Source organism: Cryptotermes secundus, unplaced genomic scaffold (assembly GCF_002891405.2).
Source record: "Cryptotermes secundus unplaced genomic scaffold, Csec_1.0 scaffold258, whole genome shotgun sequence".
NCBI lineage: Eukaryota > Metazoa > Arthropoda > Insecta > Blattodea > Kalotermitidae > Cryptotermes > Cryptotermes secundus.
In genome coordinates, this window is record NW_019730106.1 from 681,599 (window position 1) to 708,951 (window position 27,353).

The 27,353-nt window shown below is 38.3% G+C and overlaps 1 protein-coding gene across 1 annotated transcript in view; it reads left to right on the plus strand.

The window, feature by feature from the left end:
• Positions 1 to 27,353, plus strand: part of LOC111866038 (mucin-19) — a 519,428-nt gene that overhangs the window by 330,279 nt on the left and 161,796 nt on the right. Inside the window, exon 4 of the mRNA XM_023854546.2 lies at positions 2,868 to 2,941. Coding sequence (XP_023710314.2) covers positions 2,868 to 2,941 — 74 coding nt within the window. The remainder of the gene's footprint in view (positions 1 to 2,867; positions 2,942 to 27,353) is intronic.

A 27,353-nucleotide genomic window follows, 5' to 3' on the forward strand; every position in this document is an offset into this window, starting at 1 on the left:
GTAGTACGCGGGTTCAAATACCCGGCGGAGGTCGTCGAATTTTTAAGGGCGGAAAAATTCAGGGAACAAGTCCTCCGGGAGGGACTTTAAGCCATGGGTCCCGTGTCGTAGCTTTACGGCACGTAAAAGAACCTCATATCTCCAAAGGTCACTGAGCCAAATTACGGACGTTTCCCGCCCAACAGCAATCTCTATTACCTCTAGTAGAAGGAGGAAGCATTATAGATACCTCTCAGCTAGTAAAGCCGGTCTCGCTGGCTGGGCGGGACTGATGGTAAGCACCAGTACCGGTAGGATATAGAGACTGGTAGAAATCATAGAGGGAAGCACAATGGACCAATACAGGTCGCAGTGCATGGGGAAACCCACCCTCTCCAATAACTAACTAACTAACCTAGAGATCAAGGAATCATTAATATCGAAGTGAATATCCTAAATACAAACAAAATACTTACTAGTAATGAAGTCAGTTCAATTCTTAATTATTTATGTGCCGAGTCAATAGCCACAAGCCAAAGTACAGACAGGGCACAGGGAAGATACAAGTAATTGTATTATAGACAATCACAAAATAAAGTCAAAGGCAAATTACAGGCAGGCACTAGAGGAAAAACACATTAATGCAGAGAAGTAAACAAACAAAAAAACAAAGTAGTTATAATAATAATTCCATTAACACATGTGTCCCTTGTTATTAAGAATTGGGAAATGTAAAATATAAATATTTAGAAAGAATGTTAATAGTACTTCAATTCATTTCTTGTTTATATATGCGCAAACTTAATAGCTCAGAGGCCAATTACAAATTTAGCACGAGTACGTAGAAGGACGCAAAAGCTAACAGAAAAATACAAAATAAGGCAGTCTGTACAATAGCAATAAATTAATAATAATTCCATGAAAAAATTAAAGTTATCATTAATAGGTTAGAAAAGTGAAAAACATTTATAATAAAATATGATAAATAATAAGCTAAATAAATTTAGAGTAATTTTCTTGCAGACATAATGACTTCTCGAACCACCATAACAGATAACACTGGAGGGAACATGATTATGATAAGGGTCCAGTAGCATGCAGGTCTCAAGGCAAAGGGATCCACTCGTACCAACCTCGAGCTACTCGTATCGCAACCTTAAAATCGTATAAACTTTATGACCATTTCATAAATCGAGTTTTCCCTTCCGGGCCAATCCTTGTGGCAATAGCTCCAATATATAGCAAGCGGTACGCTTAGTTACAGTTCCAGCAAACTAAACAAACTTTCTCTCTGCCTCTTCAACTCGATGCATTTTACACGAAGTCGGATATTTTTGTTTCCCCCCTCCCCCCAACCCACTTACCAGACCTATATGATATATAATTTCTAATAACTGTATGGATTCCGATATGACATTTAACAAACTCGATGGAGCTGAATACATCTTAAGAAGACACTTGCTTATCTACTACTTAATTTCTCAACATGTTATAGAACTGGAAGGTTCATTGCCGTAATCACAAAAGCCCTCTACTAGTCCATATCCTGATCATATTAATTTAGTCTATATCACCACATCTTCTTTCTCTAAGATTCATTTTAATATTATCCTCCCATATATATCTGGGTTTTTCCAGCTGTCTTTAAATTTTCAGACAAAAACCCTTTATGCATTAATATTCTTCCCCATGCGAGCTATATGCCCTGCCCATCTCATACTCCTACACTTTATCATTCTAATTATATTTTGTGAAGAGTACAAGTTGTGAAGCTTCTCATTATGCATACCTCCTATGGTTTCACTCCTCTTTGGTCCAAAAATGATATGATATTTATGCATTTATATCCATGATTTATGCTAACCGTCTTACAGCGCACACACTTTTTCACCTTACTCTTCACTTTTACACTACATGTTTCAGCACTAATGTGCAATCTTCAGGTGTGTCTCTATGCACGTCAAACTATTGCACTACATGCCATGACGTCTTCATACTAAAATGACTAAAATGTGTATTCGTCATGTATAATAATAAATTCTAAATATTAAAACTTTTCAGGATTCGTCATCCTTACGTCGTATCTCAATACACGAATCACGCCAATCCTCCTCTGTGGGAGCATTCTTCCTACTTTCGCGTGTGTATTGTGCTCTGTGTTGTGTCTTGCTCCTGTGACTGATTGCGTTATACGACGTAAGGATGACGAATCCTGAAAAGTTTTAATATTTAAAATTTATTATTATACATGACGAATATGTATATTTTAGTCATTTTAGTATGAAGACATCAGAGCATGCAATGCAGTAGTTAGACGTGCATAGAGACGCACCTAAAGATGGCACATTAGTGCTGAAGCATGTAGTGTAAAAGAGAAGAGTAAGGTGAAAAAGTGTTTGCACTGTAAGAAGGTTAGCATAAATCATGGACATGAATCAGCGCAACAGGACGCTAAAATATAACATTTATACATTTATATTAGCGTGTAACCCTGTGTGTATAACAGAGAAAGGTGCCTTTGCTTCATGATCACTTCTGGTATTATCTACATTTTGATATCTTGCGCCCTATCCTTTTTATACGTGAAGTGTATATTAATTACATATATTATTGCCAGCATTCTTTGCTTTGCATCTAACAGTGATATTTTATCGCGATTACGCTTTGATTTGAGGCTCAAATCTCGCTTCTTCAAGCATATGTTTCTTATTTTTCCTCGTTCTCAGTGAGTTACTCTTTGTCTTGAGGCCTTTCAGTACGCTGAAATCCATCTGAGGACCTGGACGAGCAAAAGTTATTTATTTTCTCAGAATTCAGTTGTGTGGGAAAGAGTTCTTAATAATATAGGCAGCAGAAAATAAGTATTATCTTTAATTGTTATGTTACAGGTGGATGAGAAGACGAGGCCATTAACGAGAGCAGGGCGCATTCAACAGCCGACATCAGCAACAGAAGATCAAGGGTAAGCTCAGAAGACTGCGTTGTCTTCTATGATATTAATATATAAATTGTTTCTTACAAATAGATACCTGATCGCCACTCAGAATTGTTTCCGAATTAACTAAGTTCATCTCAAATGAGGTATAAAGATGTTACTCGTTTGAGGCTCTTAAGGTGGTTATTTGCTGATGTTAATTCTATTCTTGGGTTGTTACATCGATACAGAATTAATATCTTAGAGAAATAGAATGGATTGGTATAGAGTGAGTTGATCTGGTTGAGGATAGGGATAAGTGGAAGGCTCTTGTGAACACGGTAATGAACTTTCGGGTTCCGTAAAATGCTGAGAAATTCATGAGTAGCTGAGCGAATGGAGGCTTCTCAAGAAGTGCTCAGTTCCATCAGTGAGTGAGTAATCAGTTACGTTTCAAAGCCATACATACTCGTAATTACCGCTTGGGAGAATACCGCCAGCCGTGTTAATTAATCGTGTTCACAAGAGCCTGCCATCGGTGGCTATCCTGAGCCAGATAATCCAATCCATACCATCCCATCCTATCTCTAACATAATTTTAATATTGTTCACTCACCTAATTCTTGATCTACCAAGTGGTCTCTTTCGTTCTGGTTTCTCCATCAATATCCTATATGCATTCCTCTTCTCCCTGTTCTTGTTACATGCCCTGCCCATCCCATCACCCTTGACTTGATAGTTCTAATTATACTTGGTGAAGAATACAAATTATGAAGCTCCTCATTGTGCGGTTTTCTCCAACCTCACTGTCACTTCATCCCTCTTCGGTCCAAATATTCCCCTCAACACATTTTTCTCAAATATCTTCAGTCTATGTTCCTCCCTTAATGTCAGAGACAAAGTTTTCCGCCCATACAGAGTCACAGGAAAAAGTATAGTGTTTTATATTCTAATTTTTATTTTTTGGACAGCTGACGAGAAAACAAACGGTTCTCGACTGAGTGGTAGCAAGTATTACCCGAGTTCAAAAAACATAACTGCTAGTAGAATTTAATTTTCTTGGACTGGAAATTGTTTCGTTCGGAATACGTAGTGATTGGAAGGATATTATATTTGTGAAATACTCGGGAACTGTTCTTTAAATCAGCGGTGAACTGAAAACATTAACACAGGAATCCTATTTTTATGGACTGTCTCATTTTTGAGGAAGTCGTTCCTTATTAGAAGAAATTAAACTTAGAATGGAAATATGTGAAAGAAAAAGAAAAACTTAGAGGTTTCTTATAATAAACGATGCTGTGAACCATAGATATTTATGCTATAACATAAGTGTTGTTCAAAATTACATATTGACATTGCACTGTTAATTAAAGAAACTCCATAAGAGAGTAAATCTGTAATAGACTGTACGTACACATTGCATTAATAAATCAATTTTATGCTCAGGAAGTAAGAACACGGATCGCACCAGTGAAGTTCTTAACAGTCGTGACTGGAAAATTAGAACAACTTGACTGACAGAATATTTGTAAAATGTTGCTATTAAATTTGCTATTTCCAGCGACTTGTGTACTTACAAAGGACGTCAGATTCGGCGATAAGTCAACAATTTCATAGTTCTTAACGCCATTTGCCTTGCATTACGGAATAAATCGTGGTATGATTTCGAAAAGAGTCACTTTCATTTCAAATACGTGTAATAAGTTAATGGTAATAGTGACATTGCTTGGTTCGTTCGTTTTTCCATACTGACGTTGTGTGGCTCTTATGTAGGTGTGTTTGGTTGTTTCTAGGTTCTAATCGACATTAAATAACATTAATTTATCAACTAATCATTAATTAACATCAAATTGATTAACTTCTGGTTCATCAGTTGCTAAGAATATAAATCGTCAGATGAGAAGATGATTATTCAATAATTAATTGAAATTGAAGTTGTAATTATTGGTGCCTAGTTTAAGGTATTATGTCAGAATTTGTGTGGAGGGTCTGAGGAAAACAACAAGAAGAATTTCATTCAAAATAACCGGTCTCTGGGCCGAATATTAGCCAGGAAGTGTAAAGTCCTAGTACTAAAGTACTAAGTTCCGCTTGAACTACAGAGTGATTCTAAATTGTTGTCAGGGTTTCTGTTTATAAATCACAGAATCTCCGACAATAATTTAGACTTACTCTATACATGGAATTGTTTTGTAAATGGTTACAGTGTTGCAATGTATGGCGGTGGAAAATCAGACATCAGGTAATTTGTACTTAAATACTGAGTCCTGTATTACTTTATTATTATTGATTTGGTGGTTGCTAAATTTCGCTTCGTTGCACTGAGATTTAACTTTTTTTTTCTCCCCTTGGCACTACAGCCCCATTGGGCCTAGGCCTACCTGCATGAACTTCTCCGTTCACTTCGGTTTTTCTAGATCTTACACATTCGGTAGGACTCCTTGGGCGGGTGATCAGCTCGTCTCAAGGCCTCTACCTGTACACAAACACAGAAAAACACACACACACAAACTAAACATCCATGCCCTGAGTGGGATTCGAACCCATGATCCCTGTTTCCAGGCGAGTGAAGACAGTACATGCCTTAGACCGCTCGGCTACCGTGACCGGCGAGATTTAACTTTAACTATTCAGTTTCTTTTCCACTTCCGCCACATCACTCTATAAAATTTCCCGTATTTCACTAAGATAATCTCTTCGTTTGCTTTCATTTCTAAATTATATCTTTTCCTGTACATGCACAGAACAATTAATTTTTATGGACCAGAACTTTATCTCGCGAAACCTTGTATCATACAATTCGGAACTTGTATGGGATACAAGTCCTCTACAAATCGTTTCACACCTAAGCGCACATTTTAATACGTATACGGGTAGATATATGTAATCAGGTACCTGTGCTAAACATTATGATAACACAGCCTCAGCGCAGTCTTCCCTTTGAAGTGCTGATTTTAATTCTCGTTATCTATCCCCTGGTAGTGACTTTATTCTGTAGTTTTTACATAAGTGAAAGAAATTCAATATTGCTTGAGTTCTCATTTGCAGCTGTTCATTTCACATCCATGTTTTTGTTTCGTATTACTGTTTTCCCGCTAAGGGTTCGAATGCATAGAGGTCGGAGTTTAAGTCCCGGTAGGGTCAAGAATTTCCTCTTCTCCACGTCGTCCAGACCCGCTCTGGGGCTCACCCAACCTCCTGTCGAATGGTTACCGGGGGCTTCTTACCCCGGGGATAAAGCGGCAGTGGCGTGAAGCTGACTACTCACCTGCAACTAGTGCCGAGGTCAAATATGTGAATCTATACATCCACTCCCCATATGCTTTCATGGAGTAGTGTTTGTTAGTTAGGCAAAAGGACAGCTTTTATTCTTCTCCCAGTTGTATACGCTATGTGGTCAAGGTCTCTCTTACTTTGGAACTGAGTCCTTGTATTGTCTTGTAATAAGTCAAAAATCAAGCCATTAAGGTGAGTTTGTTTGTTTACGCCCACTTCACGATGCAATCACTGTATAACAGGAAGGAGAGATGTTTTGCTGCAGTGTACGAAAGCAGCAGCAGTAGTAACAGGAGGATATATAAAGTAACTTCTTCGTAGACTATGATATAAGGAATTAGATGTCGCACAGAGTGTAGGTGTTTTTACTTTAAACCCTGATACCTAACAAGAAGTCTGTTGCAAATGATACATGGGTTCCATTCCTGCTGCAGCCACCAGTTAGGGAGGCTGAGACAATAAAAACTAAGGAAAGCGAAAAGGGAGAATTGCATAAATATGGTCGTATTTCTCTCGTCATCCACGCTGCTGCCACCACTTTATACATGGAGGGTGGGAAAAGAAGCCGGAGATGAAAGCAACGATAGTGGAAAAGAGAGGGATGATTGTAGGGATGAAGAAAAACTGATGACTAATTTGTCCAAAATTCTCATCGGAGAGAAAACACCATTGCGATAAGAGAGAGACATACGCCATGTTGTTAAGAGGGGGGTGGGGTGAAGGGATTGAAGAAGTCAGTGGGGTGGAGGCAGTGGGTGGTGGGAGGCGGCTGGAAAGGAATGAGGAGACCAAGCTGTTGGTTTCACTCCGTTTTTTAGTCTGATTTACCGTGTAGCAGATATCACTTAGAGAAAGAGAGAATGGGTTTCGGGTTATGAGAATGACGGAGAAGGGTTGGGGTTTGGGAGAATTGAGATAGATGCTGTGAGGGGGAGAAATGGCTCAGAAATATAACTCACCTTTGCCCCGGTTCCAAAGTTTCCAAAAGTATAAAGTCCCTCTTGTTGTTCGGTCGCCCCTGCGCTAAGAAAGGGGTGGAGACGGGGCCTGGCGTTGTTGGGGTTCGAGAGAAGTCAGTCGCTTTGCAAGCAAGGGTCCCATCTGAAGCAGTAACCCACTTGCACTAGATCATATCTACTGCATCTGCTGTGTGGACAAGGATGTGCCTCCTTCACTTAGTGACGTAGACAGATCACCATTAGGCAAGCTGCTAGGTTTTATTTCAGACATAGTTCCGTTCTCATAAGCCTGTGGGAAATTCAGACATACTTAACATATGACTTTTCTTCCTTAAGTTTGCTTATACAAAGTATGACGTGTTCTGGTTTATAGAGGGAAGTCCATTTACTCTACTGGATACAGCAATATCCTCACAGATATCATGTCTGAAAATATGTGAAATTATTTAATAGCAGCAGAGGGACAGATGTTTAACATGCGTTCCGAAACAGATTGTAACAAAGGCTCGAGAGTTATCGGTGTCAAATAAAATGCCAACTCATGAAGATCCTCGTTACAGCACACACTATCACTGGATACAGTTTGCGTTGTTTATAAGGGAAGTTACTTTTTTTATTCCGAGAGCTTCCATGAGGCATATTTATGTATACTATTGTTGAACCACGATTTTCCGCAATATTTCCTCATCCGATCCATATTTTAAACTCGTTTACGGCGTCATTGAAGAAACTGATACATCTCCAAACACACGTAATCTGAGGAAAGTTCTGCAAGAAGGCACTGAGTGCTGCTTGTAGTAAGGATGGATCTCTCTTAAGAGGACCCTATATGAGTCAAGTTTACACCATTCGTAATGTAGTCTTAGATTTGATTTCTGTTCAGGTTGATTGAGGCACTATGCTACAAGCCGGAACGTCTCGAGTTCGAGTCCCGATGAGGTGGATTTTCATTTCAATTTACTTAATCCTTCCAGCCGTACTCTGGTCCTGGGGTTCGACTCAGCCTCTGACAGAAATGAGTACCAGAAATTTTCTTGGAGGGTAAAGGACGACCGGCGCGTAAGGCTGACAAATTTTCCTCCGTCTGTGAGTCGGTTTTCTAGATACCGTATTTAGGCATGTATATATAGGGCGCACAATTTTTGCCAAAAATTCAAGAGGAAAACTGGGGTGCGGCTTATATTCGAAATATTCGAAATCACACTTCATTTAAAAAAAAAATTATATTCATAATTAGTAATACAGGGTGTTCTACTCCTGAAATAATATTCCAAGAAATGATTTTTTCTATAATTTCTGTCTGAAAATTGTGCTGCGGCCTATACACGCACGCGGCCTATACTTGCGTAAATACGGTAATGTGGGACCCTCAACATCTCACAACACTATGAGCCTCCGCTGCCTGTTACAGGGATAGTTTTATTATTCATGGAACCTGATCTGCCACACTGCAACCATATTCCCATTCAAATCGCAAATGAAAGTTGCTTATCCGAAATTAATCTCGGTGTGATACCAGGAACACAGACTCTGTTATTTCTGAGTCATATAAGCAAACACGGATATGTAATGTACGATTTAGTTAAAATGTTTCATTTCCATGAAAGGAATTAAGGTAATTTCAGCCGTAACTCTTTGAAGAGCAGGGGTTATTATATGTCCCACCTGCTTCAATGTTAAATATTTCTGCATTTTTCCTGTGAAGGTATTTGTTTGTGTCACAATAAGCACAGTATCATTCCTAAGCAAACTTTATCCGACTGATCATTATAATGGAGATTCAGTGTATTTGATGTAAGATAAGAACTGAATTTTTTAACATTGCATGCAAGAAATTCGTATTTGAAAGTGTTAATGCTAAGTCCATTTCAGTTGACTGCATTACGAAAGAACGCATAAGTTTTAGAGTCCCAACTTTCCATCTTGCTGTTATTTTTCTACGTGATATTTCGACAAATATTTATGTAGTTCATTTCTGGATATTTTATTTGCGTCATAAATTTAATTTTATATTATTCTTTGCCTCGTGTTTTCCAAGAAGTTTTCCCACCGAAACTCTCAATGTATTTATTTCCACCATCCAAGTTTCTAGGCTTATCAGCCCTTTATATAATTGTTTATTTAATAATCCCATCAATCCAATACGAAGCCTATAAACAATGAAGTTCCTTACTGTGCAGAAACCTTAGCTCCTCACGCCTTCATTCTGCCCAAAGTCCAGATATATTCTTTACCAATTTTCTGTCACACATTTCTAATTTATTAAGTTTCATATAAATTATGTTTGTTTCCCTCTCCTGAGCCTTATTTTATATCCCCATATGTCTCCCCTACCCCTTGTCAAATCCCGACATGGATGTCATAGACACTACTTACCAAATTTTCATGAAACTTCGTACGATCGGCACACCATTGTGGGGCAGGCCATAGACCTAAAGATACTTTTCAGGCACTCACAATAGGAAATGAATATAATACATATTTTAATAGAGACAAGAATGCTGTGCTTTGCTTATTGTGCAATGACTTGTTTCCTTTTGTCGGACCAAGAACCCACACATATTTTTACCGATCCAGTAGCCATGGAATTTGAACGATCACTGCCAAGCAAATAAATTTAGCGGAATAGAGTTCAATTGTGGACTGAGGAATACGTTTTGTCTCCATCTTCAAGATCGAAAGGTAAGTCAACCAAAAAACCAGCATGATGTAAGAAACCCATCATTGTTCTAATTGGTAAATATAATGCTTTACACCTTGAATATCCCCGATTTGAACTTCGGTCTGGCTTGCTTCTGTGAACATGGTAGCGAAACTCCGAATTCCATAAAATGTCGGGAAATTCTTGAATAGTTGAGCGACTGGCGGTTTCTCAAGGACTCTGCTCCAAGGGGTTAGATGATTAGGAGTAATCATTTGTGCATTATCTCCTCTGTCAGTAAACCTATGTTAACCAATGGCGAGAGCCGTCGTCTGGATTGGGCTTGTAGACGTGTCGATATGCACATTCAGATCTGATGCAGATCTCTTTCCCCTTGCTGTTCTTCATAAGAAAGAAAATTTCGAACGCGTCTGAAGTTTGAATCTGGTCAAAGTACCCTCCATATTCACCCTATGTTAGGTATTAAAGAGCTTTCCTTACCCTTTTCCAGCACTGCTGACTCTTGCATAAACCTGGGGATTTCTCCTCTCCACTCAGTTCGAACCGTAAATCAAGCCAACATATATCACTTGTCGCCGATAAATCAGTGGCGCGACCCCGTAGCGGCCCCGCGGCAGAAGGGCCTTCCCTCCTCCCACCAATTTAGTAACAGGCCGCGGGAATTTCACTGCAAACACCAGTTTTGCTATGAAAAAACTCTGTTTCTCCTGTCCTGTAGTAGTGAGTTTGATCTTCATCCTTAATGGACGAATAGGTTTCAGTATAAAAAACTGGATAAAAGATACGCTCCTTACTTTGCAAATTTCAAGTAGAAACTTCGATTGAAATTAGCAAAATACGTGTATATCGGAAATCATTCATCTAGAAAACAATTTAACCCTACTGCTGGGATATTCGACACAAGTCGAACTACCATACATTAGTATAACATTCGACTTTAGTCCACATGAAGAAATAATGACCTCATTTCGCTGCCTCATTCGACTTCTTTCATTTGGCTTTCAGAATGCGTTTTTTGTCGCCTTATTTAATATTTTTAATTTCAAATTGTATTATTTGAGGAAAATGACGAGAAAATAATACTTAGTGAAAGAGAAGTACTGCAGACGTGTCTTAACTTACTGGCTGATCACAGTGTCCATTCTGTGTATGTCACTTGGCGGTCTTGGCCCTAACATTGCACTGGAAGCTGCGATCACAAAGTGGAATGTCTGTCGCTTCATGGATATACTGTATGTCCTCATTTTGTTGTGTAAGTGGAGGCATTCTAGTCGACCTATCCTTGTTCTAAACAATCATGGCATATTCACAATCATTTCTATAATCGTATATTTCTATAATACGTAAAGTAATAATCATTGGAATTTTTTTTTATTTTATCTTACCATACTCAGACATAGGACAAAAACTCAGTGGGCAAAGCCTTCTCTGCAATTTCTGTACTGCATTTGAGCTACATTGAATTCGTCCAGATCCATTAGGAAACTGAACGCATAAGCTAGCACGTGTGATTATACTGTCACTGATATCGAATACAAAAACAATACAGACGCATCTCATTATCACAACCAAACACTTCAAGAGAATAGTAGAGTCCGAAAAGTAGTCCGTGAGCTGACGTCAGATAATACACCAATGTCAATATAGTATACTGTATGTAAGACACAGTTGTCTTTGTGCTTAACTAATTTAGTACTACTCCATGAAGGAGCATGGGGGAGTGCGTGTATAGATCTACATTTTCTTGACCTCGGCACTAGTTCGAGGCGAGTGATTAGCTTCACACACCGACCGATTTACCCCCGGGAAAAAGCTCCCGTTACCCATTGTGTGGGAGGTTGAGTGGACCCCAGAGCCGGTCTGGACAACTTGTAGAGGAAAAAATTCTTGGCCTTACCGGGACTCGAAGTCTGACCCCTCGGTCGTCAAGCCCGTAGCCAGGAGATGGCAATCAAAATTGAGTTATTTAAACCAGTATTTATTTTTTGATCTAGTCCGGGAATTTTCCAATACATTTCATGTGTAGTTTTCAGTTTAGTAATGCAAATATTTCCCTGAATCTTAATTATTTCCCGAATCTCCTATCTATTATCGCTGTTCTAAGGTATGTAAATTTTCAACCAGTATTAAATTGTGGTATAATTTTACCCTCTTAAATAATCATATCGTCAGTGTTATTTAAGTAAATTTATAGACAAATTTATTTTTAAGCTTGTAAAGTAATTTTTCTTTCATAATACTTCGTTTTTCGAGCCTCACAGATGTGGAACGCGGGCTCCTTTTTCACATGGCATAGAAGCCAGAAGGATTACCTGTATCTTACTCCTGCTTCACAGTGATGTGCTTATTTCCTTAAGCCAAAAAAATCTGTTTTCCTTTACGACTCTTATTCTCGCAAAGGGTCATGGCAGAATCACGCAAGAGAAAGATATCAACCCCTCCTGACTTTTCTACACCAATCAGTGTAGAATAAGGGTTGAAAAATAAATTGTACACGTACCCTGAAGCTGAATCACCCTGGGTTACTACAAACAAGCGTTCTGTTTCTGCAGATATCCGCCAGGCACCTTCTACTCTGGATTTCTCGTTTCTTCAACTGGAGTATGAATTAAAAGTTTTAATTTTAGGAGTATTGGGCACCTTTCCTTCCCCTTTCCCTGTTTTTTCATCCAGTATTACATTTGTCTGCTAGTCTCTTTCGCCCCCTGGAATCGATATGCGTGCAGCAGGATTAGACGATTAAACACGGAACGGTATAGGAGGAGGCATTTTTCCAGTCCTCGTGTTCCTACACTGCCTGTTCCTACGTACATCATGTGAGGTTTCACCTTAGAAATTGGCCCCAGTTTCAAGTGAACAGACTTAAGAATTTTCACTAAAATTTTTAAATTTTATAACAATTAAAAGTGATGAAATCTTCTCGGAGCAAATGTCCAACAATTCCATGTCCATGACGGTGAATGTACAGATAATCATCGATATACTGGATATTTTCTCTGAATTGACGCGAATGGTCACTCACAGACGATGATATCAGTCATCGACTTTAAGGTTAGTTGTTTCTTACCAGTGGATTTGGCATAGCGCAATCGGTACAGCGACTGATTAAGGGCTGGACAAGGCAAGGGATCGGAGTTCGAGTCTCTGTATGAATAAAATTATTCTCCTTTTCAAGCCAGTTCTGGGGACCATCCAGTCTCCTACAATAAAGGTACCGGTGGCTCTTTCCTAGGGAATAAAGCGGCCGGAACGTGAATCTGGCCACTCAACTGAAACTAATGCCGGCGCCAAGAATGCGTGAATCTATATATCCTGCCCCCATACATATTCATGGCACAGTGCTTAATTAATTAAGTACAGGGATAATTTTGCATTTTCCTTATTCCTCATTGGTACACCGCACATGGCCTAATCATTGTCACATCATGACCAATATAAGTAAACCATGCTGTTGCTTTAGTGCCGTTAAATAACCACTTACAAACAAATCGAAGTCAAAATGAAGTGACTAATTTCTGACTTGCAATTGAAAAACATAAAGTCTTAGGCCTATTCGTAAAAATTATAATTCGCTATACATATCATACAAGCAGTCATGCTTCTTAAAGGTCCTAAATTAGCCTCTCTCAAATGGTCTTGAAAAATATATATTTAATTGTAACATTAGTTAAAGTAGGTGATTTTATGAAACATGAGCACAATTATAACAGTAACATTTATCATTCCAGTCCGAGAGATTAAATTACCTAAAGCAACACATGAACTTGGGTATAAATTTAAGCTAAAAAATGCCAGGTTTATGAATGGTATAAAAGGATCTCTGTCTGACGTACATACAGGTTATGTAAAGTTGGAGCAAAAGAGCGTATTTACTTCATGTGTCGCTGTTCCAACAAATGACATGTCGGTGTCCTCTCTTAGTGTTACCGAGTACAGCACGAACATTATCTGGGGTGTCCCACGTACCGTATATTTTGCCGCTGCTGTTCCATGTAAGACTTCAGATTAATGCTACAAAATATCGCGACTTTTCAAGTTTCTCCCAGGAGAATGCTGTGTTTAGTGGCTTAAAGAAGCCACAACTGCCGTTTCCACTATCTTCTCTAGTTAATCATCCCATATTATTCCCCTTTAAATATTCTCTTAAGTACCCTAGAAACATAATCGCCATTCAGTCGCAATATCTACTAAATATATTATGGAGTTTTGTCGTCTAAAAGTAGACAATTAAAAAAATATGTACGTTCTTTGTGGATTATTACACTCTGCAGGTTTTAGACTTTGAAGATAGAAGCAGTATAATCCTTCAAGACTTTGGAACCCAAATACTACAATATAGGGAGTCAACCTGGACGACCACAATGTAAATTCTTAGGATCACAAAATCCTCACATTTCATTTATTTCACAGAACACTAACTCTGCCATGTTGACTCTCAACTGGACTTGGACATTGTAAGGGCTATCAGATATGATTCTCACTGGGTACAACGTTTCAATTAGTCTACTGGGAAGATCAGTTTAGGAATTTCGGGTTCATATTTCTTGAATTTGACGAATTTAGTCAATCAGGTAGCCATACACCTAATTTAATTTTATTAAGTAATGGTTCATACTTTTTCCGGGAATCTGTCTATAAAATGTGGCTAAAGTACTTGACTTTCAGACACTGTATCTTCAAGATCCCGTATCTGAATATAGTGTTTTCTGTGTAGGATCGGCGTGGCACTAATACGGTCTTAATAATTACCTGAGTTAACAATATTTGCCTTAATTGTTTTATAAAACACTAGTTTTCAAAAAAAAATTATATGTTTACATGGTTTCATTTGCAGTACTAGATTTATGTAACAGAATCATTCATGTGAATTAATTGCTGAGTAACCACTCAGTAAATTCCCCACCATTTATGGAACGACATTGCAGTGTTCACAAGGTTTCACCTCTGGCCACTATCCCGAGCCACAGAAGTCAAGCCCACGCTCATTTATAATGCTAAGTTTACCCTGTATGTTATTGCCGTCATAATAAGTGTATTTTCTTGTTATTACACAGAATTTGTGACAATGTTTGAAGGTCGTTCTTCCGTTCATAAACTATAACCTTGTCTTATAAGTGATAAGAGGCACCAGAAAATAATCCCGATGAAATCACGTTTGTTGCTGAATAATGTTCATTAAATACCCTGCTAAATATTCATGCTGCGTATTTTGTACTATTTATTCAAAACTAGGTGTAAAATTTTGCTTAAAGTAATTTGCTGTCACGTGACAAAATAAATTACACAGTCGAATACAGGACCTGAGAGATGTAAGATGGAGCCCGTGCCAGTCGCAAATAGGGGGTTCCATCCCACTTCGAAAACCATATAAATATAGGAATGTTGTTTAATAAATGCTTTAAAATATCTCTTTCTCTGTCATTAATTAAAATAAATTATAAATTTTAGAACAGGAACGATTTACACTGTTTCACAGTTTGCACATTATTCACATTTATTTGAATTATGCTTTGAAAATAATATAATTTATTACATTAAATAAGAATATATGTGGGGCTTCCAAGGCCAGGGCTCTGGGCCAAATGGTCTTCGTCTGTATGGGCCCGCTGTCAAATCCTGAAGCAAGAACTCTCTGAAGACCTCTGCAGCCACAAGTTCCGTGGCCGAAGACCTGGAGTAGGCAGTGTAGGAAGTAACACTTCAATCAGAGCTCCGAAAGTACTGAGAATGTATTTAGGGCATGTAGTAAATCAGCGTTCGTGATTCTCTTATACAACTTTATTCCACCACTCTTTTCAGAAAACACAATTTATAGCGAATTAGAAATAGAGTGAGGGTGAGAGGACGTTCTAGAAGGAAATAAACCACCTTGTTCTTATCCATCCCTTAACTCATTTCCTCCCCTTTCATTAATTGGTTGTTCCGTGATTCAAAGCAAATGTCGGCTAGGAGGTACTTATTTAAGATCTAGTCATTCCACCCATTGGGATAATTAAGGCAATATATTTCTTTGACGTATAAGGGCAAAAATTGGCTCCAGTCCATTTATGGTTGGAATTTTCTTATTGCGTGTATTTATCAAACGTAGAACATTGTTTTTACATACAATTTATTTTGTTTTTACATGATATTTCAGCATGAGAAAAGCGCTACTAACCGACGTCCTATAATAATATTTAGAATTGATGTCATTAATATTAATAAAAGAATGTTAAAATGGAAAGCGAAGTAAGGGAATAGAAAATGAGACTAAACGAAGAAGACTGCAGTATTTTCCCATATGTATAGATCCACAATCAAGAAACATGAAAGAAAATTTTACACACACGTGCATATGTGAAATATTAGGAACACTAGGAGATGTTATATCGGATGACCAAATGATACACAGAAGTATGTGGTATTAGCAGGCAGTCGTAAAACCTGATGTGGACTTATTTAGATGAATGCAGCTCTTGTGTCAATCTAGAGCAGATACAATTTTACGCGAGATTTATTTATTTTGGATTCCTTTAAAACATCGTGGACTGCTTGGATTCTGGCTGCATTTAACTATACAAGTTCCGTTGCTGCTTTGTTCTCTCTACTCACATGTCGGCTAGTAAAGGTGAAAATAAACTCTACAATCCATATCTCTGTACCGTAACACTGTACATCCTGAACCAAACCAGACCAAATAAAGCAATTTTTCATTCTAAACTAGAGGTTATTACAAATACAAAAGACAAGTCCGTCCAATGTGACTATTTCAGTTTTTTCACTTGATGATTCACTAGCCTTACACGTTTCGATCCATTTGGATCATCTTCAGAGGTACCAAACGCTAAAAAGTGTTTGGTGCCTCTGAAGATGCTCCAAATGGATCGAAACATGTAAGGCTAGTGAAACATCAAGTGAAAAAAACTGAAATAGTCACATTGGACGGACTTGTCTTTTGTATTTGTAATAACCTCTAGTTTAGAATGAAAAATTGCTTTATTTGGTCTGGTTTGGTTCAGGATGTACAGTGTTACGGTACAGAGATATGGATTGTAGAGTTTATTTTCACCTTTACTAGCCGACATGTGAGTAGAGAGAACAAAGCAGCAACGGAACTTGTATAGTTAAATGCAGCCAGAATCCAAGCAGTCNGATTCTTCTCTGTCCATCCATCCACATGGCTTGATATTGTCTCAAATTAGGTCAGATTGCTTCCTTCCACACAATTTCCATTGGAATTTTCATTAAAAATTCCATGATATAATCTGATCTGTTCGCAACGTGGTTAAGGAAACCATATATAAATAAACAGAATGCAGAATATTGGAAATGAATGAACGCATGAAACATACCAGAAAGAATGGAGCTTTCAGCTGTACTGGCGACATTGAAGAAAGATGATGTCCCTTCCAGAAAGGAAAGTTATAAAGCAATTAGTGACAAGTACAGAAATTACGCCTTCTTGTATTCACCACCGTTAAAATACTAGATCCTCACAACTCTTGAAACTGATACTGAAATGAAACACTGTGTCTGTTTTGAAGACTAGAAAGCCTTATGATGTGTTATAAGGAAGCAGCTTTTGTTCTCACAAATCTACTTGAAATCATTTCAGTAAGAATTAGTCACTGCTATCACAATTTTTTAATTCGCGATACACTGTCCTTTGTCTTAAGATAAGTGAAATGTTTTAAGCCAGTAACAACTAGATCACATAAGAAGTAGTATTTGTTCATAAATTCGTTTGCTAGACAATCGAAAACTGTTTAAATTTTACGTTAACCTCAGAATTATAATTGCAACCTTCCTCATCTCTTTGAGTCAGTGTATTTAAAATTGTATCTGGTTCAATTAATGACGTTTAAAACTGAAGCGAAATGAATTAAGGCTTATGTGACTCTCTAGGTAGGAACACAGAAACACCAAGAATAATTAGCATGGAGCTGAAATAAATAATAATTTTAAAAATTTCTGGCCCCTAATTCCCCCACACAAACGGAAAACAACGAGCAGGAAGTTGTTATAGATCACGCCCGAAATTCACATATTTCCCTGAAGTCCTCCCTACCTCCGCATCTACCGTATTATTATATAAAATTCCGGAGAAGACAAAAAAAACAAGTAGAATATGTTCACATATTTTCACACTCGGCTACGGCTTCAGAGCGGATACGGAAAGTCCTTCTGTCCATGTGAAGGCAGTCAACAACAGACACATACAAAAAAATCCATGCATTAATTACCGTTGCTACGAAATTGGAATTTCGTGTAGGGACTATGGACGTCTCAGCGCTCCTGCGGGGTAGGATGTAGATGTCCTGTGATCGGACGGTACTTGGTCTCTTCCCGTGCTTCCTCCCTTCACATCGTCTGCTCCTCTGCTTCTCCCCGCCCCTTTCGCTCTTACTGTATAACGTCTATACGTTTCCCTCTTCCTCTTTAATTGTGAATGTCATCAACTGAATTGAAAAAAATAATCTGCATTCTCTCAGAGATGGTCTAATATGTAAAGTCAGGGGTAGCCACCTTGCCTTCCGTTCTTTATAGCCTCAGCAGCTGTTTACTTATAACATACATTAACAAGAAGTTCTGGGAAAAACTAATCGCCTATTTCTCTTTATAAGATATGGACCGCATAGCAAACGATGCGGCCAATATATTTTCCCTTTTCGTGTATTCGTTGCCACAGGACTGGGAGGCCATAGCTTACTTAAGATTTCGTCACCTGGGTCAGTTCTCCATAGAACCAAGTGACTTTTATGACCCACCCATAAATAAAGCCCTACATTTCATTCCAAGTGTAGGATTAATAAAGGGTTAATTCAAAGGCAAGCACAATAGGTCATTGTAGGACGCAGAGCGAGGGCCGGATTTTATGGCCCAACCCTTACACACATACACATGCAGCGGGAACGTGTTAAAAAAGCCGTTGCTAGGAAAATACACATACAGACACACATTTACGGGAGGGATTTATGAAATACGCCGTTGAGACGAGGTCAGGTGCCATGACCACATGCTAAGTTTCGTAAAGACTGGATTAACCATTCGAAATTTAAGGGGACGATATCATTAGCCTAGTTTCATTTTTTTTAAATAAGGAAATTAGTCGAATAAAATGCTTCTAGAAATATTCATAGAACGATTTGTACGGACTTGTTTTACCACGCAGTTTAAAAGTTACAGTGAAACGTAATTCGGAATTTGCAATAACTCGGACAACTGTTTCCTTTTTCAGAAATGAAACAAAATTTGGACTCTATCATTAGTTCTAAGGACTGCTACTCACAGGACAACAAATATTACCTAATGCCGAGGTAAATGAGGCTAATTAATAATACTAATTATATAAAATACATACAAATATTTCAGGATTGATGTAAAAACTTACATTTTTACATTTTATGGCAAGTAAATTTATTTTGTGATATACAATCTGAGTTTCAAAAATCCAGCTTTGGAACCACGTATGAGAACACGTAGAGACATTACTTTAAGAAAAGATATTAAAACACTTCTTATCGGACTTTTTCTAAAAGTGTCTGTTCTGTTGTGCCACAGAGAAGCTGGAAATTATGTAACTCGGACGGACTTCGTGTCTTGATTCTTTTTCCTGCTTGATTTCAATCCTAAATAGCTTAAACATTTCACTTGTTCTATTATTCGTACATTATTCTACAAGGATCTTTGCATTTAAAATTAGAACCACAACTTCATCTGTGATGTATACATGTTTCATCTCACTGCTTTTGTATTAAGTTCGTGGATATCTGCGGTTCATCCAGTGAGCCTGTAAGCACAATCTCGTCATCAGAAAATGTATTGTATTCATCCGAATGTTTGTATTTCTTCGTACGAGTTTGAACGATGTCACTTATGTTTATGTTAAATAGCGTGGATGATAATGGCAGCCATTTTTTGACACCTAAACTTATCTTTGGTCCATTCTTACATCGCCGTCATTGTTAGAATTTATTTTCTTTCCACACACAGGCTCTGCATTTCCGGTCTGTAAAACCGAAATTAAAGGTCGTTAGGATTTGTTGCGCTCACCACGCGACACCCTCTATCTGCTAAATTTGGCAATAAATTCACAGAAAAGCGGCGGTCGCTTGGTCGGTATATTTCGCTTGCAGACTAACACCACGGAGTTACAGACTCTCCAGTTCGCTAATCAAGTAGCGCTGCTGCTAGAGCTCAAGCAGAATATTGGAATGTATGTTCGTATTTGCTCTGACGTAGTAGATTAATGTAAGAAACAAAGCTAAGTTGAGTTACTTTCTTTTCTTAAATAACCACATCATTGGAAGAGTGTACTAAATACAGGAGATAACCCTTCTACATTCAGTTCTATGAGAAATTAAAATTGAAAATGGATATTCGAGCAATGTCATGGAGATATCTTGCCGAATCTATGTGCGGGAAGCAATTTGCAAATGAGCAACGACATTTCACCTAGATACGGAATTAGTTAAGGCGATGGGATGGCTTAGTCGGTACAGCGACTGGCTACGGGCTGGACGACCGAGGAGTCAGCGTTGGAGTCCCAGTAGGATCAAGCATTTTCCCTACTCCACGCCGTCCAGACCGGCCCTGGGTTTCACCCAGCCTCCTATCCAAAGGTTACGGGGGCTCTTTCCCAGGAGGGAAAGTGGTAAGGGCGTGAAGCTGAACACTCACCTACAATTAATGCCGAGGCCAAGAAAATGTGGATCTATACATCCACTCCCCCATATGTCTTTATGGCGTAGTGCTTAATTAGTTAAGCACACGGACAACTTTTACCTTTTTTTTTACGAAATTAGTTGCGTTCCGTAAGTCTGTAAACATCTAAGACGGTAGGTGTTAATACCGTTTCATCGTCTTTGATACGCATTCACAAACCGAATAACACTCGATTTCTTCGGCAAGAAATATTTTTTTTGTGTGCTGCATTGACGCAAGCCATCTCATTCCAGGACTCGCGAAGTCCACCCCTGTGCCATACATAAACGCAGCATTACAATATTCCCCTTATATACATACATATATATATATATTCAGGTCTTTTCACGTGTCACGTTACCTCAAACCCTTTAACGCGTGACATCCCCGGCTTCTGTCTCATCCCTCCAGCTCAGTTGCCTTACATGTTCCCCGGGATGACAGAGATGAAAGTGGAGCGAATAGGGTGTGAATAATAACTCGCCGTTCCCATCTTTCAGTGTCCACCTCACGCCCTGTTTGCTACTGCTAGGAGAGTGGAATTCATTTTCACGTACAACAAGGACACCATCTATACACACACACACACACACACACACCGTCTGCACCGAAAGTACGTCTCTTCTCGTCTGACCGCCCCAAATGGAGAGTGGCATGTAGCTGTTAAGAGCTCTACAGTTTCAAAATGTCACGCCAAACAGCTTATCGTTTCTGTTCTAATCCCCATTTTTCACTTATTTAAAAACACTTTTCTAGCTCCCCATTCAATTAAAGCTTTATTCCCTGCCTACTCTTTAGTATAACAGGGACATGAAAGTCGTGAAATTGGGGTTGAAATTGGTTAAGAAAATACGTATGAAATATAACGAAAACTATTAAATACGTTTTATTATTATTATTATTATCATTATTATTATTATTATTACTTACTTACTTACTTACTTACTTACTNCATATTTTGTGTTTTGTTTTTAATTATTTTTTGTGTATTTCTATGTACTAGCGCCAACTTTGTAATTGGCCTCTGTGCTGTTAAGTTTGCACGTAAATAAACATGAACCGAATAAATTATAATTGTTATTATTATTATTGTTATTAATAATAATAATAGAGAATGCTGTGTAACGTTGAAGTTGACATACCTTTCAGAAATAACTTTCGTTCCTTGGTAATTTAAATGCGTGAATAAGAGAATAAACCTTAGTTTATTTTGATCTGTGACTAAATGTGAATTGGAACATTTGATTGAAAATACAGAAGCAAGTTATTGACCGTTAATTACGGATAAGAGCAGGGTATATAAAATATTTAGTTTTCGAAGTGGAAAATATCTATTTAATCTCTATAGTTAGATGTTGGGATAGTATAAGAACAGTGATAATATCGGTCTTTATTATGAACTGTATGTACTGACGATAATCACCCCTCTCCAACTACCTGCAGTCGACAATAGACTCTAAAATATGAATCAGACAGAACAGTATCAAGTGCGCCTCTTATTTATCTAATAACTTTATCGTTCCCTGATTTAATGAGCATCTTATATTCGCGATCTAATTTCTACAGTTCTGATTAATACAACGAAGGTTCCTTTCCCAAGACGCTGAATATGTCTAAACCCAAAGCGCCAACCGGTCTCAAAATCCGCAAACCGCCATGCACCTCACGCAAGAAACCCCATTTCACTGCACAAGCCGCGACACAATACAGCCTTATAGATTTGATTTACTGACGTAATGGACCAGTGATGACGACGAAGACGACGTTATCCAAAAGGTCGTGCCTGCCACATTCGTTTGTGAAAGAAGCCTAGCCCTATGGCGTCGTTAGAAATATTGCAAAGTGGGCCCGAGAGCTCTGCTGGATGGCGGGGGAAGCTCACATAACATATGGGTCTGCCTTCTAAGCATATAAGGCAGGGAGGGAGGCTGTTTCCTTTCTATAACCTACTCATGTTTTTATTCATTCCAGTTATGATAGCCCATTACTTGCGTTTCGTTTGTATCATCTGAATCCTAGCCACACTACGCCAAAAGCAAACAGAAATTCAGAAATGCAGAATACTAATTTCGCGTCTCCCATGCAAGTGCAAAGCGCAGTGATTAGGCAGTGAAATTATTCAGTTGTCTAGAGAAAACTGCATAATGAGGAGCTTCATAACCTGTACTTTTCTCCAAGTATAATTAGAATGATCAAGTCAAGGAGGATGAGATATGCAGGACATGTAGCACAAATAGAGGATAAGAGGAATGCATATAGGATAGTGGTGGGAAAGCCAGATGAAATGAGACCACTGGGAAGACCATGGCATAGGTGGGTGGACAATGTTAAAATTGATCTTAGAGAGATAGAACGGGATGGTATAGATTGGATTGATCTGGCTCAGGATTTGGATCAGTGGAGGGCTCTTGTGAACACGTTAATGAACCATCTGGTTCCAAGAAATTTTGAGAAATTCTTGAGTAGCTGCACAATTGGCAGCTTTTCCAGAAAGGCCCAGGTACATGGGTGAGGGAAATGCGTTTCCTTTAGTTGCCATTGTCTTCCGATATTCTTGATATATAGCAATTTGGAAACTAGTTGACAAGACTTTTACTTTTATTACTTTGTAATTGAGATATCTAAATTAGATAAAGTAGGAGCTCTAGTTTAACATTCATCAATCGTAGGCATATGGGTCTCTTTTACGCTTTTAAAAAATATTTGTAGTAAAAGATTGATGCTTTCACAGCCGTTCACATACAACAAGCAGCTTTATGTGGTTCGTGGCACCGTGTACATTCAGGCTGTATTGCAATTTCAAGGTCAAGTGACATCCTAATGGCTCGGCCGGCCGAGCAAATTTCTTCTGCTCTTCGCCAGCACAGCCATTTTTGGTTCGAGTCGCTAGGGACTAATGACCATATCTTACTGCCTCACGACTCTGGGATATGTGGGTCTTTGTTATAAGTATCGAGAAGACACAATAAGCATATTTCATCTTGAAGTAGGAGACAGTTAGGATCTCCGAAACGTCGATATTAGCTAAAGCCCGAACCACACTGTGCCAATACACAGGAACAGTACTCACATTAGAGCAAGAAAATTGGTGAGTGATTCATTATTTTTTAACATTATCCATGTTGTTTTGCCGCCAGAAGGAAAGAGACCATTAGGAAGACCAAGACGTAAGTGGTGGACAACATTAAAATGGATCTTAGAGGGATCCGATAGGATATATTGATTACATTGATCTGGCTCAGGATAGGGACTAGTGGAAGGCTCTTGTGAACACAATAATAAACCTGCGGGTTCCATAAAATGCTGGGAAGTTCTTGAGTAGCTGCACAATTGGCGGCTTCTCAAGAAGGGCTCAGCCCCATGAGTGATGACGATGATGATGAGGAAGAGGAGGAGGAGGAGGAGGAGGAGGAGACAGAAGAAGAAGAGTGATGTTTTATCACTAAATTATCGATGAAAAGTTCAGTGTGATCTAGAATTCTTTGGTTTAAAATCTTAATTTATGAAGAATGTTTATTATTATTTTCCAGTGACTTCTAAGAATTAGCAAAAAAAGTTTTTCAGCACGGAGAGTAAAATAAATTAAGCATTACTCCTGATGAAAATATATTAATATCACACGTAAGCCTAAAAATATATTATAAACAATATATAATAAATGTAATGGAACAAATACAAATTTATGCAATGACATGAATAAATGGTTTTATTATTTGTGTAACTCGTTTATATTTCTGAAGATATATTTAACTTGTACTCTAGCAATAGAGGGATGAAATGCCCAAGAAATTTTCTCTGAATATTCTCTTGCGGGAAGGCGTTTTCATATCCTATTAATCCTTATTGTATATCTTCACGTCTCAACCAATAAATGTAATTTATATAAACACCGCAAAATAATTTTGTTATATGTAGACAAATGTTTCTCATGATTTTAAGAGTTCATGGTATGAACTATCACTAAGTGTAATACTGCATTACGTGACATCACGCAACCAAGGTTCCACGCCGTCCCGATCACGTGACCAACATCCCCTGCTTTCAAATATAACAGCCGCTACTTCTGCTAGTGCAATAGTGTGCTGTATTTTTGTCGTCGTGGTTTAGCGTGACACACAGGGGCACCATCTCCAACAGCATGTTCACTGTACTTAAACATCTCGTGACGCGGTGACAGCCTTCTCTGATGACCCGTTACAATGTAATACACTCGACATCGAAACCCGAAATCAAATTCACTGCTTGGAAAAATGTTCAAGAGTAATGACACGCGCGAGAATAGAAAAGTGACACGAAAAGGGATACACAATACATCGTTCGACATGCGACGAATAATATAACATTTAAAATTCATTTTTCTTCGTTTTGTAAAATAGATCTGCAAAGAAATGTCACAACACCGTAACTGAGTTTGGGCGGAATAAACTATTCTGTTTATACACGTAGGTATAACACGTCACAGAATTCATACAAGTATTTCATTGTGTTTTCCGTGTTAGGTGGGCCCCTTGTCACAACGGCATGGCACGTCCTCAGATTGTGGATGGAGGAGACGGCCTCCAGATACGGAAGGCAGCTATGAACATATTGAATAAGCAGTCGCGCACAGCCGACAAAGGGTGGTCCTCTAGCTATGATGTTGGGCATGGGGCTAACAAATCCTCACCTTAAAAAATAAACTTGTTACGAAAACGTTCAAAAAGACTCGGACCTGGGCGGATCCTGTGGTACCTTCGGGTTCCATAAAATGCTGGGAAGTTCTTGAGTAGCTGCACAATTGGCTGCTTCTTAAAAGGGCTCCGCTCCATGAGTGAGTGATATAATTGTGTTTTTTGTGGTAAATTTGTTTCAACATACCTATTTTCAATTCGTCGCATATGCCTATCTATACAAAATTTGAAGCGGAAAAATAGCTTTGGGGACTAAGGCATATGGAGATTTAAAATGGACCTGAGACAATCGGTTGTAACGATCCAATGTTATTTGGAGTATCACTGATGGAATTTAGTGGTTGAATTTTATGATGACAGCAATGAGAGCTCTGGTTGCATAACGGATGACAATATCTTGAACAGATCAGTAATAATTAGCTGCTCCAAGAAGGCCTGGATCATGAGTTTAGGCTTAGTTAACATGAGATAAAACTGAAAGTTTATTCAGAGAAAATTTACAAAATACAACCTGAATCAGATTCAATGTGCGCTAGGCTTTTCTCTGTTCCAAGATGGAGAATTCAGACTGATTTTTACAATATGGCTGCCACTTAATATGTTCCTTGAATGTTGCATGTCCTTCATATTTTTCTTCTTGGTTTTACTTCCCATTCGTTCGAACGAAGACGAGTTTTAGGTTTGTGATTTGTTTGTAGTAGAACTAGTTTGTGGAGGTGTACGCTAATATATCCTTCCCATATATACAGCGTATCCCATGAGGAAGGTCAGTATTCGGTGAGGTCATAGTAACGGTTATTCTAAGCAAAACTATATATGTTCATGTGTCCTATTCCGAACGATTTCCGAGATAGAGACATTTTACTGTGCATTTCCAAAGTTGTTGATAAGAAAGGGATATTACGTACTATTTCCAATACAGGTATTTATTTTTCAAGTGATAAAGTTGGTACAGTTTACCAAGTATAAGACATTTCCAAAAATTCCACCGTCAGCATCAATGCACTTTGCAACTTGTGTGCGGGCATGGCGTGTTGCTCGTCTGTACAGTGTACAGTGTACTGTATAGTGAAAGAGCTCTATCTCGGAAACCGTTAGGATAGGACACTACATATATATATTTTTGCTCAGAATTGCCGATACCAACTTCCGTCTAAGAAGAGAAAAATGTCCTGCAGTTTTCTTTAATAACATACAAGTACCTGTATCACCCAGCACAAAATACTTAGGTATTCATCTAGACAACCATCTAACCTGGAACGAACACATTACTAAAAACGCAAATAAATTGATCTAAAAATCAAGGATATGCATTGGTTAACTGGAAGAAATTCCAACTCTCATTAGACAAGAAAATCTTACTTTACAAAACAATAATGAAACCAATTTGAGTATATGGAGTGGAAATAGCAAAACCAATATTTCCATAATCCAAAAATGTCAGTCAAAGATACTGCGTATGATTACTAACGCCCCATGGTATGTTTCCAATATAACACTCCATGAAGACCTGAAAGTGTTGCTAGTAAAGAAAGTCATAATAGGGAAAAGCACAAGGTACCTCAAAAAATAGAAAGACATGAGAACGTACTAATTCAACCGTTACTGAAACCACACAATGAACGAAGACTAAATGGAAATTGGCCAGCCGACCTGAGAGAGGGTTAACGATGACTTGTCTCTGGATAAGCCCTCTCCACGTAACGAAGTATACTACAGCTGATTAGCTTATAGAATCAAATGCAATTCTGATTGCTAATTTTATATAAATAAAAGAAATTGCCGATAATGTGACCTCCCAGAATACTGACCTTTCCTCCTGGAACAACATGTATATTCTTACAGCATGGTAGTAACGAGGACGAAAGTCCTCAAATTAATTCAGATTAATTCAAATTAATGCTTGGCGAAATGTACCGATTGTATTACATTAAAATCCCATTAAACATGAAATTGTGGTCTTGCCATATTAACATTTAATTTTGTAAGATTTGAGGCTTTCACGGCGGTGACTATGAAGAAAGCAGTCTTCTGGGATTTGGCACCGTGTATATGTGGTGTTAACCGACGTTTCGGAGGAACGTATCGCCCCCATCTTCAGGGTTGAAGAAGTATAAGTAAATCTGCAAGNATTCGAATGATGAATCTCTTTGTGTAATATACCGTAATATGCTTCTACTCATCCAAGATTGAAATAATATATCTACAGA